We start from the raw sequence: 13696 nt of genomic DNA, 5'->3' as shown, positions 1-13696 counted from the left end.
AGGAATTTATTTAGAATTGGCCAATGCAAGAGCCAGTGTACAAAATCTCTCAAATTTGTGCTACCTGGGAGAAGGTGGGAAGCCAAGAGGAAACATTTCAGGGAGGGAGAAAGGGAAATCTGCTCATCTTGCTAAAACAGAGTTCTTCACCTCAGTTGCAGTTGGGGCTGGGTTGTAGGTAGTTAAACAGACACTCTGCTCCTGGTGCAGGGAATCAGGTCTCTAAGACAGGATTCTCGCCTGGCTAGGCCTTCAGTTCCCAGAGTGGACAGCTCTTAACTGCCATGTGGGCATTGACAGCAGGCTAAAAGGATCCCACTGCACATACACTAGAAACTTCTTCCTGAATCCCGAGGGCGTGATTTTCCTTTGGAGTCACTGCCCCCATTTTACGGCCTTACATTTAGGTCCTGAGTCAAGAAGGAGACAGAATGTAGCAACTTCAGATATAACTCGAGATTCTGAGAATCACCCATTTGCCAACACCCCATCCAGGAGGGAGATGAGGACCACAGGGGACTAGGGCATCAGTCCTTGGGTGCATTTAGTCAGTACAAGCCTCAGCAAGCAGACTGGCTGGACTCTGAGGGGACCAGTGTGGAACAGTCCTCGATGACTGTCCAGCCTCTTGTAGCCATTCTTTGAGGAGCCCAACTGCTGGCTCCCCTCCCAGCTTTGCATCTCTTGCTTGCTTCCCCACACACTTTCTCCTTCTTCCAGAATCTGAGCCCCTGGGTTGGGGCATCCATCCATACATTCCTCCTCCTCTTACCCTCTATCTGGGGCCTCTGCATGACTTTCACTGTTGAAAACTCACCCACTCCCACTTGCTCTTTTTCATCCATCCACTGCACCCATGGGTGCACTTGCAGGTGGGTGAGGCAGCTGGTGTTGATCCTCAGCACCCATCCTGGATTATTTTACAGGCTCCGATGTTTTGGTCTTGAATCAGTCCTTCAGCTGCAGGCTTTTGCGATAAGACATCTGACCCTGGGGATCTGGAATAGTCACAGATAATCGAGGAAATGCTCCTTAAGTACCTAGTGGTTTCTCAGATCTGTGCTGGGAGCCAGGGATGCAGTGATGAATCAGAGCAAAGTAGTTCCTGTCACCCTGGAGAAGCTGCAAGGTGTAGCCCTAAAGGAGGAACTCAGCCCAAGTGATGGGGCTGGAAGAGAGAGCTTTCTGGAATGTGCACTGTGAGGCAACAGGGCAGAGCGTTCTCAGCAGAGTGGGAGAAGCTCCCAGAAAGCCAGGGCTGCTGAAACAGGGTGGGAAACTGAAGGGAGGGAGGCAGGAGATGGGGCCAGAGCACACAGTCCTGAGGTTCCTGTGCCTGCAGGATTTGAATAGGGAGTGGTGTGATTAGTGTTAGCCTTGCAGAGATCTTTACATGGAGAACAGACTGTGGGAACTAGGGAGAAAGTCGGCATCACTGTCATCCTCCAAGAGAGTGACAAGGGCAACCCTGGAAGTGGCAGGAGTTGGGAAGTGGTCCAGCTTAGGAGGAGATTGTCAGGTTCAGGCCTGATGCAGACACCCAGCTATGCTAGGTAGGGGTTTGCAGAGATGACAGGGTGCTTCCTAAGACAGGGGGACTGGAGAGAAGGACTCACCCTCCTCTGGGGTTACACAGCTAGAGCAGTGCAGAGAGGAATCAGAGCATAGGTTTACTAAGTAGCTTCTTCTGGGTCTTGGGCTGGGAGGGGCTGACTTGCTTTACAGGGAAGAGGGTCACAGGACTGGCAAGGCAGGGTGGTCTCCATGGGAAGTAACACTTGCAGATGCCCTGAGGAAAGGGACCTGTTTCAGGAACCACAGAGGGAGGATCAGGGCAAGGGAGGGACACAGAGCGCCGCACTATAGCAGACTTTGATGTTTATTTCCTTTCTCTTTAGCTGGGGAAGAATTCAAATGACGAAACCCACCATTTTAGGGGGAGCTTAGTGCATTCACAATATTTTGAGGCCCTTACCTCTGTACTTCTGAAATATCTTCATCACCCTAAAAGAAACCCTGTTGCCTTTACTGGCCCCCGCTGCCTGGAATGGGAATGACTATTAATGATGGGTTGCCCAGGGTCTGTTTGAGGGGAGGTGAATGCTCTGAAAATAGATGGTATTGATGGGAATATATGGCAAACAATTGATTTTCACTGTAAACTGACAAGTTTTATGCTGCATGAGCTATATTACAATTATGAGAACAGTGCAGTTTCTTGCCTCTTCCCACCCCCTCATCCCCTGCTCTGTACGTAGGAAGTGGTAGTTGGTTTCTTGTTGGAGTGGTCATAGAAGACTTTCACTTTTCACTAAAAATAAAGCTTGCTGAGCAGGCAGACAGGGCCAGTGATGGCTCAGGTGAAACAGCTGGGACCAGGTGTATCAGAGGGGGCAGTGTAGTGCAGGCCAGGTCTTCTGGAGTGTGGGGTCCCTGAGATTAGCTGATGTTAGACCAAAGGCTCTAGACTTCATCTTGTAGGGAGCCATGGAGGTTTGGGCAGCCTCAGGCTTCGTGTTGGCTTTGGTTGTTGTTTGTTGCTTGGGAAGGATGCTGCCCAGCTTTCCTCCAAGAACTGCCATGGCCACAGTCCCTGGGAGCCCCAGGAGGCTGGAGAAAAGCAAGCAAGCAGGAGTCTGTTGCCAAGAGTCACCCCCAGGTAGCTGAGTGCCTCCTTTTTCCTGCAGATCCTGGTGAAGACCATGATCCGGAAACGTTCCTTTGGGAACCCATTTGAGGGCAGCCGGAGGGAGGAGCGTTCCTTGTCAGTGCCTGGAAACCTTCTCACGTGAGTGTCCATCTGCTTTCCCCTGGGCCAGGTAGCTGGAGCTGGATGAGGGACCTTAGCCCAGACCCTGGGTGCACACACACACTGGGGAGACTGAAGCAAAGGCTGGCTTTAATTTCACCCCAGCCTGGGTGCAGCTTGCCCCCTTTTGCTGTTAGCTATCCATACTGAAATGCCTTTTTCAGGGTGGGTTGCTCCTAAACTAGAGGGCTTTCGACAGTCAGAGTTCATTGGTGACCCAGAACATATATGCTCCATTTGGGGATTTGGGCCCTGTGATGGGTGAGCAACACCAGGACCCTGCATGTCACAGCAGAGAGGTGTCCCATTCAAAACTGCCCTGGTGGCAGCTTTATGAAGCTGGTGTTTGGATTCTCAGAATTCTGGGTAGGGGAAGGGCACCTCACCATCCAAGCGCCCCTTCTCATTTCCCTTTTCCCTCTCTGGTCATTCCAGCAAAAAGCCAACCAGGGAGTGTGAGCCCCTGTCTGAGCCCAAGGTAACCTGCCTGCCTGCCTGCCTGCCTGCGCCTAGTCTTGGCCAGGGCCTTGGGGCGGGGGCAGCTGCAGAGCACGGGGCCTCCACCCAGGGGCACATTCCTGCCCTCCCAGCCTGCTGTGCCCAGGTCCACCTTGGGCATCCAGAACAAAAGCAAGGCACATCTAGAGGTTTGGGCCCGCTGGTGAGCCATGCATGTGGACTGGGGCTGTGGGTGCATGGCGCTCCACCCGGAATGCCTGTGACTTCACCCGGTCTCACCGCCCAGCTGGCACCCACCTATGCTCAGTGCACGTCAGTGACATTGAGGCTGCATCACAGGGCCCCAACTTCCCCAGCTCTAGGATGGCATGGGCAGAGCACAGATCAGGCATGCTGCTCTTTGGGGCATCACCCTTTCTTCTCTGAGGGACTGAGACCTAGAAATAAGTCTCTTTCCCTCCTGCTGCACATTGGAAGATCCAGACCTTCCTCTTTGGTTGGCCAGCCTTCTCCCAACACATAACCAGGTTAGCTTCACCAGCAACTCCAAGGATAGATGAAGATGTCTGTCCTATGAGACTCAGATGACAAATACTTGGCACCCCTGATGCCTACCTGCTAGAGCCTGAGGCAGGGTAGAAATCCCAGTATTATTCCTGCTGAGCCCAACTCACCACTTACCGTCATCTCCAAGCTCCAGGAAGCGATTCTCTCTTAAATTTATTTTTAGGTAGGCAAAGAAATGCTACTCTGCATTTCTATTTATATTCAGCAGTAGCTTATTAAATAGAAGATCAAGTTTTTCTTTTTCTATTAGCATTATGTTTTCTTTATATAACTAAACTTAAAAAAGTTATAAATATATTCAAGTGCTATACAATTAAAACTACTAAAACCAGCATGACTTATAATTTAATTTTTAGAATAATTTAAAGTGCTATAAGCAACCTGACAATCAACATTTTCTATAAAAGAAAAACTAGAATAGCAACAAGGGCAACAAAAGGGAATAAATAAATATTTAAAAAAAAAAGAAAAACTACAGGTGCTGGGAGGGGGCTTATCCAGTTAAGCACATGTGTTACCATGTGCAAGGACCCAGGTTCAAGCCCCCTGGTCTCCACCTACATGACGGAAGTTTCACTAGTGGTGAAACACTGCTGCAGGTATTTTCTCTTTCTCTCTCCCTCCCTATTTGTTCCTCTCATCTCAGTTTCTTTCTGTCTATATTCAATAAATAATAAGAAACTTTATTAAACGAGCACAAAACTAATTATAAGTTAGTAACAAAATATAGACTAAATGCTGACAATATACGGGGCTGTAAAATATAACAGTTTTTCCCCTTTGATCTTCCACAAAAGTATAACTTTGTGGAGTTGATTAATCGTTGAATAAATAAAAAAAAAAGTCCTGTATTGAATTGCAATTATAATAAAGTCAAGAGTGTGGTATATACTAAATAAAATGTATAAATATTAAAAATGTATTTTTATTCTTAATATTTTGTCACTAGAGTTATTGCTGGACCTCAGTGCCTGCAGAGCTCCACCATTTCCAGTGGCCATTTTTTCCTGTTTTTTTTTTTTGATAAATAATGAGACAGAAAGAAAGAGAGAAGGGGAAAGATATTTGCAGTACTGTTTCACAACTCATGAAGCTTCTTTCCTGAAGGAACTGGTGACGTGCTCTGCTGGCTGTGCTATCACTGATCCCTCAGGCAGACATTTCTTTTTCTTTCTTTTTTTTTTTTTTAAATTATCTTTATTTATTGGATAGAGACAGCCAGAAATGGAGAGGAAGGGGAGACAGAGAGGGAGAGAGACAGAGAGACACCTGCAGCCCTGCTTCACCACTTGTGAAGCTTTCCTCCTGCAGGTGGGGACTGGGAGATTGAACCCAGGTCCTTGTGTATTGTAACGTGCGCTCAGCCATGTGTGCCACTACCCAGCCCTCAGGCAGACATTTCTATACTTTGCTTTTTGCTATGGTTCTGGGCAGACCATGAGGAATGAATACAGGACTTGTTCATGCTCATTATCACTGCTGAGCAGCCTCCTGGGCTCAGCCTTTTTGAGAGCAAGAAAGGTAGAGATGGAGAGAGGAGAGACACCACAGCACTGCTCCACCATCCTTGGGAGCTCCCTCAGTGCTACCATGTGGCTCTCAGGTGATTAAAACACATGGCCTCACACACCAAGGTGGGTGTTCTTCTGGGTAATCCCCCATCACCCCCACCAATTTCTATATTTTGAAAGCTACATTACTGAGATGCAATTCATATACCTCTGGAATATATGATATACTCAGCTGTGAAGACATCACAACAGTCAAATTTAGGATGTTTCATCAGTCCAAGAAGAAACCCTACACCTCTTAGCTATTGCCACCCAAACCCTCAGCCCCCTACCAGGCCAATTTTATTTTCTATAGATTTGCCTGTTCCAGATGCTTCCTACAAATGGGATCATATAATCCTTGGCCTCTTATGTCTGTCTTCTGTCACTCAGCACCATGTTTTTGAGGTTCGCTCATAGTGTAGCATGTGTCAGTACCTTGATTCCTTTTGATGACTGAGTCAGATTCCGTTGTGTGAATGGACCATGCTTGACTCGCCCATTCATTCCTGATGGCACTGTTTGTACTTTTTTGGCTAATGTGGATAATGCTGCTAGAAACATCCATGTACAAAGGACAGTCATTTCTGTCTGTTAGATGACATTTACTGGCACCCATGCCAGAGGTGTCAGGGACTTGGGTGGTAATATAGAAGGAACTCTGGGGATATTTTTAATGCATCACTAGAACATGAATCAAACTCTCTGTTCATGTGCAACACCGATGGGCTCTGTTTTTAAATTCTCTATAATTAAAGAGGAAGAAACAGAGAAGATAAAAATAAGACAAAAACAAAACAAACAAACAAAAAATCCACTACCCACAGTGCTCCCACGTGGTGCTGGGGATTGAACACAGACACCTTACGCATGGTATAAGGCATGCACTCTACCTGCTGAACTGTCTCCTGCCCTCCACTTTGAGGATTATTTATATTTTTGTGGAACAGGAATAGAGGCTGTTAGTAGTCAAAGCCAGTCATTGACAGCCTGAGATGGTGTCTCACTCTTGTCAGAATATTGCCAGCTATCCTTGCAGCCAGATAATGGGGTATTCTCCCAAACTTCCCAGACTGAATGTGTTGGCTTATTCACGTTACTCAACCCCAGTTTTAAGTTTGCCTCCTCTCTGCTCATAAGTCTGTTGTTTATCTCTCTGTAATGTTCAGTGAGATCAAGATCATAAGATAATCAGTAGACTGAGGTTGGCCTTTCCTGTGCCTTTCGTCCCTCACTTGTACCCCCAGCAGTAGCTGGGGTTCCATGGACTCATTTGTACAAACTGTCCCGTGTTCTGGATCTAAGAAGGCACCTTAGTTAGGGAAATAGTGATTCCACAGCCCCCTACTGGCTCCAGTGAGACTGCAGGTGAGAGCAGGGAACTCCTGAAATGGTTGAGTGCCTGCTTGGACATTTACTTACAACTTCCCTCCCCAGGAGACTGGAGCCCTATACTTTGACAGAGACATACAGACGCAGTAAACAGGGTTTTAAAATAAAGTGCAGTTACTTCTTTGAATGTAGACATACCCCTTTCTCTTCCCTTGTTTCCTTTCTGGCCAGAGGTGTACACCACACAGGCCTTTAGGATGGGGTGAGTTTTGGTTGAAGGAGGTCAGCAATTGGGGCCAGTTCTTTATGTCTAGCACCTCCTGTGTCTGTCCCTTCAGACACCTCTAGCTGGGGACACTACAGGATATGACTTCTGAGAACAAGGACACTTTCCTCATACCTCCTGTTTTCTTCTGCTTTCACCAGTCACATTTCTAAAAGGATAGTCTTCCTCCTTGTCCAGGGTGGGCTTCTCTAGGTCTGAATGCTGGGAGCAGTTCTGTTAGCAGCCATTTCCTGCCAGTCCAGACCCAGGTGGTTCTAGGAAGCGTTTTCTGATGACTGAAAATCAGTGTCATGGTTCCTACCCAGAAAGAACTTTCTCAATAGGAGGGAAAAAGGAATAGCTAAAAATTCCCAGGAAACAGATCCCGACACAAAAGTGCACACACTGAATATAACATGTGTTATGATTACACAGAAAGGTTCATATCTGTCTGTATTGCTCTTACTAATTTTGGGCAAAGGATGAGGATGTTAATTTTTCATTTATAGAGAGAATATTGTCTCCTTTAAAAAAATTTTTTTTTTATTTATTAATGAGAAAGGAGGAGAGAGAGAAAGAACCAGATACCACTCTGGTACATGTACTGCCAGGGATTGAACTCAGGACCTCATGCTTGAGAGTCCAACACTTTATCCACTGCACCACCTCTGGGACGCTTTGAAGCATTCCTTTGAACACTTTGTCGCCTGAGATGGAACTGGGGGCCTCACAAATTGTCTACTGATGAACCACCTTCTGGGTTCATTTAAAACATTTTTTTTTTTAATGAGGGCCAGTGAAATAGTTCACTTGGGTAGTGCACTGCTTTGCTCTGTATACAACTCGGGTTCGAGCTTGGTCCCCACCACACTGAAGGAAGCTTTGGTACTATGGTCTCTTTCTCTGTCTCTCTGCCTCTATCTAAGAAAAACATGAAAATGGGGGAGAGAGGGTTTGGGTGGGCACTCACAGCACTGCTCCATGAAGTTCTTTTTCCCCTTGTCTCCAGGGTTATTGCTAGGGCTTGTTGCCTGCACTATGAATTCACTACTTCTAGTGGCCATTTTTTCCATTATATTGGCTAGGACAGAGAGAAATTGAGAGAGGAGGGAAGGGTAGAGAGGTAGAGAGAAAGATAAGACACCTGCAGACCTGCTTTGCTGCTTGTGAAGCAACTCCCTTGCAGGTGGGGAGCTGGGAGCTCGAACCAGGATTCTCGCACGGGTTCTTGTGCTTCATACTATGTGCACTTAACCCAGTGCATCACTGCTTGACCCCCATGAAGTTCTTTTTGTAACTCTCATGAGGTGCCAGGGATCCAATCCATAGCCTTGCCTCCCTGGCACCTAGACATTTAGATAAGCAAGAAAAGTGTTTGTGTGTGTGTGTGTGTGTGTGTGTGTGTGTGTGTGTGTGTGTGTGACAGATACAGACTAAGAGAAGTTACATAAACACCATTTAGGTGGCTCTGAAGGTGGGAACCACTGAGGCAGGACTGTATCTCCATTACTTGAGAGTGAATAGTCTGAATATTGCTTTTCTGTTCACTGAGCAGGAATCAAGGCAGCGAAGACAGCCTCCGGGGGCCCGACCTACCCTCCGGGGGGGAGGAAGAAGTGCTCTTGTGAAATGTGGGCCCCACGTGGAGAGTTGGGGGTCTGTGGCCCTCTGCTCCCCACCACACATGCATCCGCCACAGCCCGACGAGGCTATGGAGTAGCTGTGCTGATGGAGTGACTGGGGGACTGTCAACCTGGCATGCTCGGCGGCATTTCACCTGCAGGGCCAGGCACCCTGCGTTTCCATAGCAGCATGTCCTACGGAAACTCAGCACATGTGTAGAGCCTTGACTGTCATCTCCGGTTGTCATCGTCTTCTTTTTCTTTACTTTCTTTCTTTTTTTTCTTTGTTTTAAAGGGGACAAAAAAAAAATAGCTTGACTCCATGACATTGACCTGGCCGCTGGCTGGCTGAACAGGCAGGTGTGAGGAGATGTGGGCCCAGACCCACATGCATTTGGAGACCGTTGCTTTTTAAACGTTTTTATGCCAAAACCCAAATCTGTTATTGTGAACTTAGAACCATGTCAGATATACCACGTGAGTATGTGTGGGGTTTGAAAGTCATGAAAACTGGAGGGTATTCCACAGCATGGGCTGAGGCCCAAGAGTTGGCTGTTGCATTTGGTGGAGCGGAAAAGCAGGTGTAACTTCTGCAAACCCCCAACCTGGTACCTTGTAGAACTTCGGTCTCATGGAGCCATGAGCAGGGCTCACCCTCTGTAGCCGCAGGGAGCTTCCATGCAACTTATTTATATGGAGGACTTTTACAATTTTTTTATGGTTAAAGTTGTAGTCAGGAAAAAAGAAAGGGCTTGAAGCTGAATTGCTTCACAAAGGGGATTTTCCTACCCTCAAAGGGCATTTGGTGGTTATGGTGGGAAGTTCCCCCTCAAGAACTGAACATTTCTTTATGATACCCATGCTAGACAGTTTATGATATAGTTGACTGAGCTCTAGTAAATCCCTTGTTAAATCACAAAAACAATTAATTTCAGGGTGAAATCCTATACTTCCATGTATATTACATGGCTTCAGAGTAAACAAATAAGCAAATGTTTTTTTTTTTTTCCATTTTCCAACTAGACTGAACTTTCATGTAGTTCAGAAGTTATTTAGAGCTTCCAGGATATGTTCCACAGCTTCAGGCATGTGGAATTAGAGCCAATGAAATCTATGCCTGTATATTAGCAGCTTAACTTGTTTGTAACCTGTGTGTTTTAGAGACTGCTAAGGCTTTGCTTTCTTCTTAAATACTAGCTGATTGTCATAGTCAGTGAAAGTTATTCCAGTTTCTGGAAGGCCAGCTAGGGAATATTTTTATTCAACTGAATCACAGTGATCATCCTTGCTGGAAAAGTTCTGTTAGGATAGGCACAATAATTTTGGGGCACCCTTTCAGGGATCCTTGAAATCCAGAGCGTTCCTCAGGGTCCAAGGGAACCAGGGCTTAGCACAGGAAGTTCCCTTTGGTAGCCAAAAATCCAGAAAAAAAGGTTTACCTTTTTATAACTTCCCACGAGTATTGGGGAGTGTAGTGGTTCAAGTGCATCTTCTTTCACAGCCTCACATGGGTGAGAGTGTGGAGTTCAAAGGAGAGAATCACCGGAAGGAGTTGTTCCAGGAAGATTTTAAGCATCCCAGTGTCGAGTGTGACTTGGGAGAAAGAGTGTCAATAACTGAGCTCAGAACGATGTACTTTCCTGTAGTTCCTGCCTGGCCAGATTTCTGGGTAAGCTTTCTGCACAGAGGCAGAGATACAAGATGGTGCCCTCTTTGGCAGCACGCTCCTAGAGCCATGTTGGCCTCCATAGATCTTTGTGGGTTCGTGGCTGCAGTATAGCCATTTTTCTTGCTGTCATTAAGCAGCACAGAATTAAAAGACCCTGGGTTTCAAGAGCAAAAGACACCCATTTGATGGAGGGTCACCTTACCTGCTTGCTTGCTTTTTGTAATTAGTATTTCCTTTTGCCTCTTGCTCTTGTTTCAGTGTATGGGCTCCACCCCTTCTGGGAGCAGATGGGGTTTGATTAGTTTGCAATAAGCACCTTGTGGTGGTTCCAGTCGGCTGGTCCTTAGTCATAATCCCAGCCTGACCGAGTGGCTCACCCAGGGAGGGTGGGCAGCATGCAGAGCTTCTGCACAACTCCTGTGTTTACACAACCGCATCGGGCAGTACCAGTTCTCCCATCATGAAACTCACAACCAATATTCACATGTGGCAAACAGTGTCAGGCACCACCCAGACTTTTAGGCGGGTGGATTGGTAAAGGCCTACATTCATTATTATATTATTATTATTAAAATGAAACACCAAAGAAAGCTGTGGAAAGGGACAGCCCCCAGTCCCCATGAGACGTATCAACACTCTGCTCTGTTATACAATGTGTTAGAGCTACACTCAGCACAAACATTGATCTTTCACAGATCAGGAAAGGGGAGAAGCTGTTAGGAGCCCCTTTTCCAGGTGAGCAGAATGGATGCCTGTTAAGTTTCTTCTCTTGCTGGCTCATCTGCAGAACCAGTTTGGTGTAAGCACCTGTGGCCTTGAAGGAAGCACAAACTCCCTATCTACCCCTTCCCTGCCTGCTCTCAGTTCCCATCTACTCTGAAGGTTTGCCAGTGGCCCTCTCCAAAACCTCTAGCTCCTTGTTGGCACAGGGACCAGAGAGGCCCTTTCCCCATTGGCCAGGCCTTTCCTGTGAACTAGGACTCCCATTCTCAAAGCCTTTCTGGAACAGAATGTGTGCATTTAGACACATGCTTGTCACCAGTCACTCTCACCCCATCTCCAGAGGAGGGCATCACATTGCTGGGGGTGGGGGAAAGAAGAGCTATGACCTCCACTTGCTTCCAAGGTGCTAGGGAAGGCTTCAAGGTCATCGGCTCCCATCTTCTCTCCAGCTTTATGGGCTGAGTTTCATGGGACTGCTGACTTTTCTATCCTGTGGTTGATTTAATGCCCGATGCTTCTGTTTTATTCCTGATCCTTTCTACTATGCATTTTCCTTTTATCAGGTGTACAGAGTTAAATACTGTGTATTTATCACTTAAAAGTACATGAGCTTAAGAGAAAAAATAAGACTTTGTGTGTTGTGTGGCTTTATTCCCCCCACAGATGTTTAAGCTTCTCTGTAAACTTGAAATAAACAGACAGCAACATGGTGCAAAGCCCAGGCCTTTAGGTTTGTTTTTGGCTATTGGTCATTGAAGTCACTGCTTTTTAGCTTGCCTGTCTGTCCTAATGTCTATTTTTCCTCCTTAGGCTGATGTTGAGATCAAGTGCCCAAGTCTGGGCTCATGTATATTCAGGAGTACTTTGGGCATTCCTAATTTAATCATGTCCTAGCGCCTGATTACTTAAAACTGTGTGGCTCCTGTATCTCCTGGGGTTGGACTAGGAATGCAGATTCCCAGCCACCAAGTAAACAAGGTCCCCAGGTGGCTCACCTGCACACTGAAGTCTGAGAAACACTGCTCTAGCCAACAGGTAATTGTTAGACTTCTTTGGTGAAAACTGTTGGGAGTTGGAAAAGTCATGACATATTTTCTGTTTTTCTATGCAAAAATGGGTCATGATTTTTCTGACAACCCAATAATTGAGTGAGCAGTTACTCAGTTTGATTTTATTTTAAAAGACTTTATGAGATACAGTCAAAGCACCACTCTGATATATGCAGTGTTGGCGATTAAACCCAGGGCCTCTTACACATGCAAGTCCTGCACTCTACCCACTGAGCAACCTTTCCAGCCAGTTTTTAAAAGTTTTGTTTGTATGCAGCATTAGGGAATGAATTCAGGGTCTTACATACATGCAGTACTGCTGAGAGGCCTCCCAAGCACACTTTTTCCACTTAAAGAGAGAGACACCTCTGTACCACTCAACCATCCATGGAGCACCTCCTCACCCACAGGTGCTGCTGCTGTGGTGTACAGGCTTGAGCTCAGGGTCTTGCACATGAGGTGATGCTTTACCAGGTGAACTATCTCCTCACTCCTTTTTAATTCTTTTTAATGTGGCGCTGGGGACTGAACCTAGAGCCTCATGCATGTGCAGGTGTCTTTCTCTCCCTGTCTATCTCCTCTTAATTTCTCAGTTTCTATCCAAGGAGGGAAAAATAGCGCAAGTGTTTCTATTCAAAGACTTACTGAGGTTGGGGAGATAGTTCAGTGGGAGAGTGCAGGACTTGAAATCCTGAGCTTTGATCTCTGACACTTCTTATGCCAGATCCGAGTGGTGCTCTCATCTTTCTCTCATAAAGGGAATACATTTTTTTAAAAAAAAAAGAAAAAAAATCAGTGATCAAGGCCAGTGAGGTAGCTCACCTGGGAGGATGCTTGCTTTGCCATGCTTGAGGCTCAGGTTTAGCCTGGTCCTCACACACTAGGGAAGGCTTCTGTGTTATGGTGTCTTTCCTCCTGTCTCTATCTGAAAAAAGTTGGCCTGACAGGTCCTGGGACATAGCTAACCTGACAGAATGTATACTTTGTCATACACAAGGGCCCAGGTTTGAGCCCCAGGTTACCACATGGGAGCATCTCATGAGTGATGAGTGTTGGTATGCTTTTAAATTCTGCTTCTTCTAAGACCCCTTCTGTTGCATTGCTTGACTCTGGTCTCTTTACATAATCATTGTTTTTATTGGTTTAATCCCCACTGGTTCATGTGATATTTTCCTTCTCCCCACCCCCTATCCTACATACTTCCTCTTCCTGACACTTCCACCTCAGGAGATATAAAAGACAGGGCTTTCTAATGAAGAGGAATTAGAAGAGATTAGATAGTTGAACTGCATCCCCACTCGTCAGTAAAGATTGAACTGCGTTCCCAACTCAGCCATGAGTCCCTGGTCATCTGTCTCCCGCCTGCGAAGCTAGACCAGCAACTGGTGTCCCGAACTGGGACCGGCAAATGGCGCCCTGAACAGGGACTGGCAATGGAACAGTGCTGTGATGTCTATCCCTCTGTGGTTCACCTTATATATATATATATATATATATATATATATATATATATATATATATAGTCTACTGGGAATGATGAAATCATATACAATGGCAACAAAAGCGAAACAAAAAAAAATCAGTGACCAACTGAGAATCTAATGATAGCCAAGAGAAATGCACACAATAGTTTCACTCTGCAGAACTTTGT

The 13696-nt window shown here is 46.2% G+C and overlaps 1 protein-coding gene across 5 annotated transcripts in view; it reads left to right on the top strand.

Moving 5' to 3' along the window:
• The window catches only part of CAMKK2 (calcium/calmodulin dependent protein kinase kinase 2), a 61962-nt gene extending 50250 nt beyond the window's left edge, over positions 1-11712 (top strand). For 2 of the 5 annotated variants that reach the window (XM_060193112.1, XM_060193110.1), the window contains 3 exons: positions 2688-2788; positions 3245-3287; positions 8538-11712. In XM_060193112.1, coding sequence (XP_060049095.1) covers positions 2688-2788; positions 3245-3287; positions 8538-8702 — 309 coding nt within the window. In that variant the 3' untranslated portion in view covers positions 8703-11712. Of the gene's footprint in view, positions 1-2687; positions 2789-3244; positions 3288-3745; positions 4758-8537 lie in introns of those variants that run through there. The other 3 variants (XM_060193114.1, XM_060193113.1, XM_060193111.1) reach the window with 2 other exon arrangements.
• The last annotated feature ends 1984 nt before the right edge of the window (positions 11713-13696 follow it).

The sequence above is a fragment of the Erinaceus europaeus genome, chromosome 6 (genome assembly GCF_950295315.1).
Source record: "Erinaceus europaeus chromosome 6, mEriEur2.1, whole genome shotgun sequence".
Classification (NCBI taxonomy): Eukaryota; Metazoa; Chordata; class Mammalia; order Eulipotyphla; family Erinaceidae; genus Erinaceus; species Erinaceus europaeus.
This window is presented reverse-complemented; position numbering and strand designations above follow the sequence as displayed.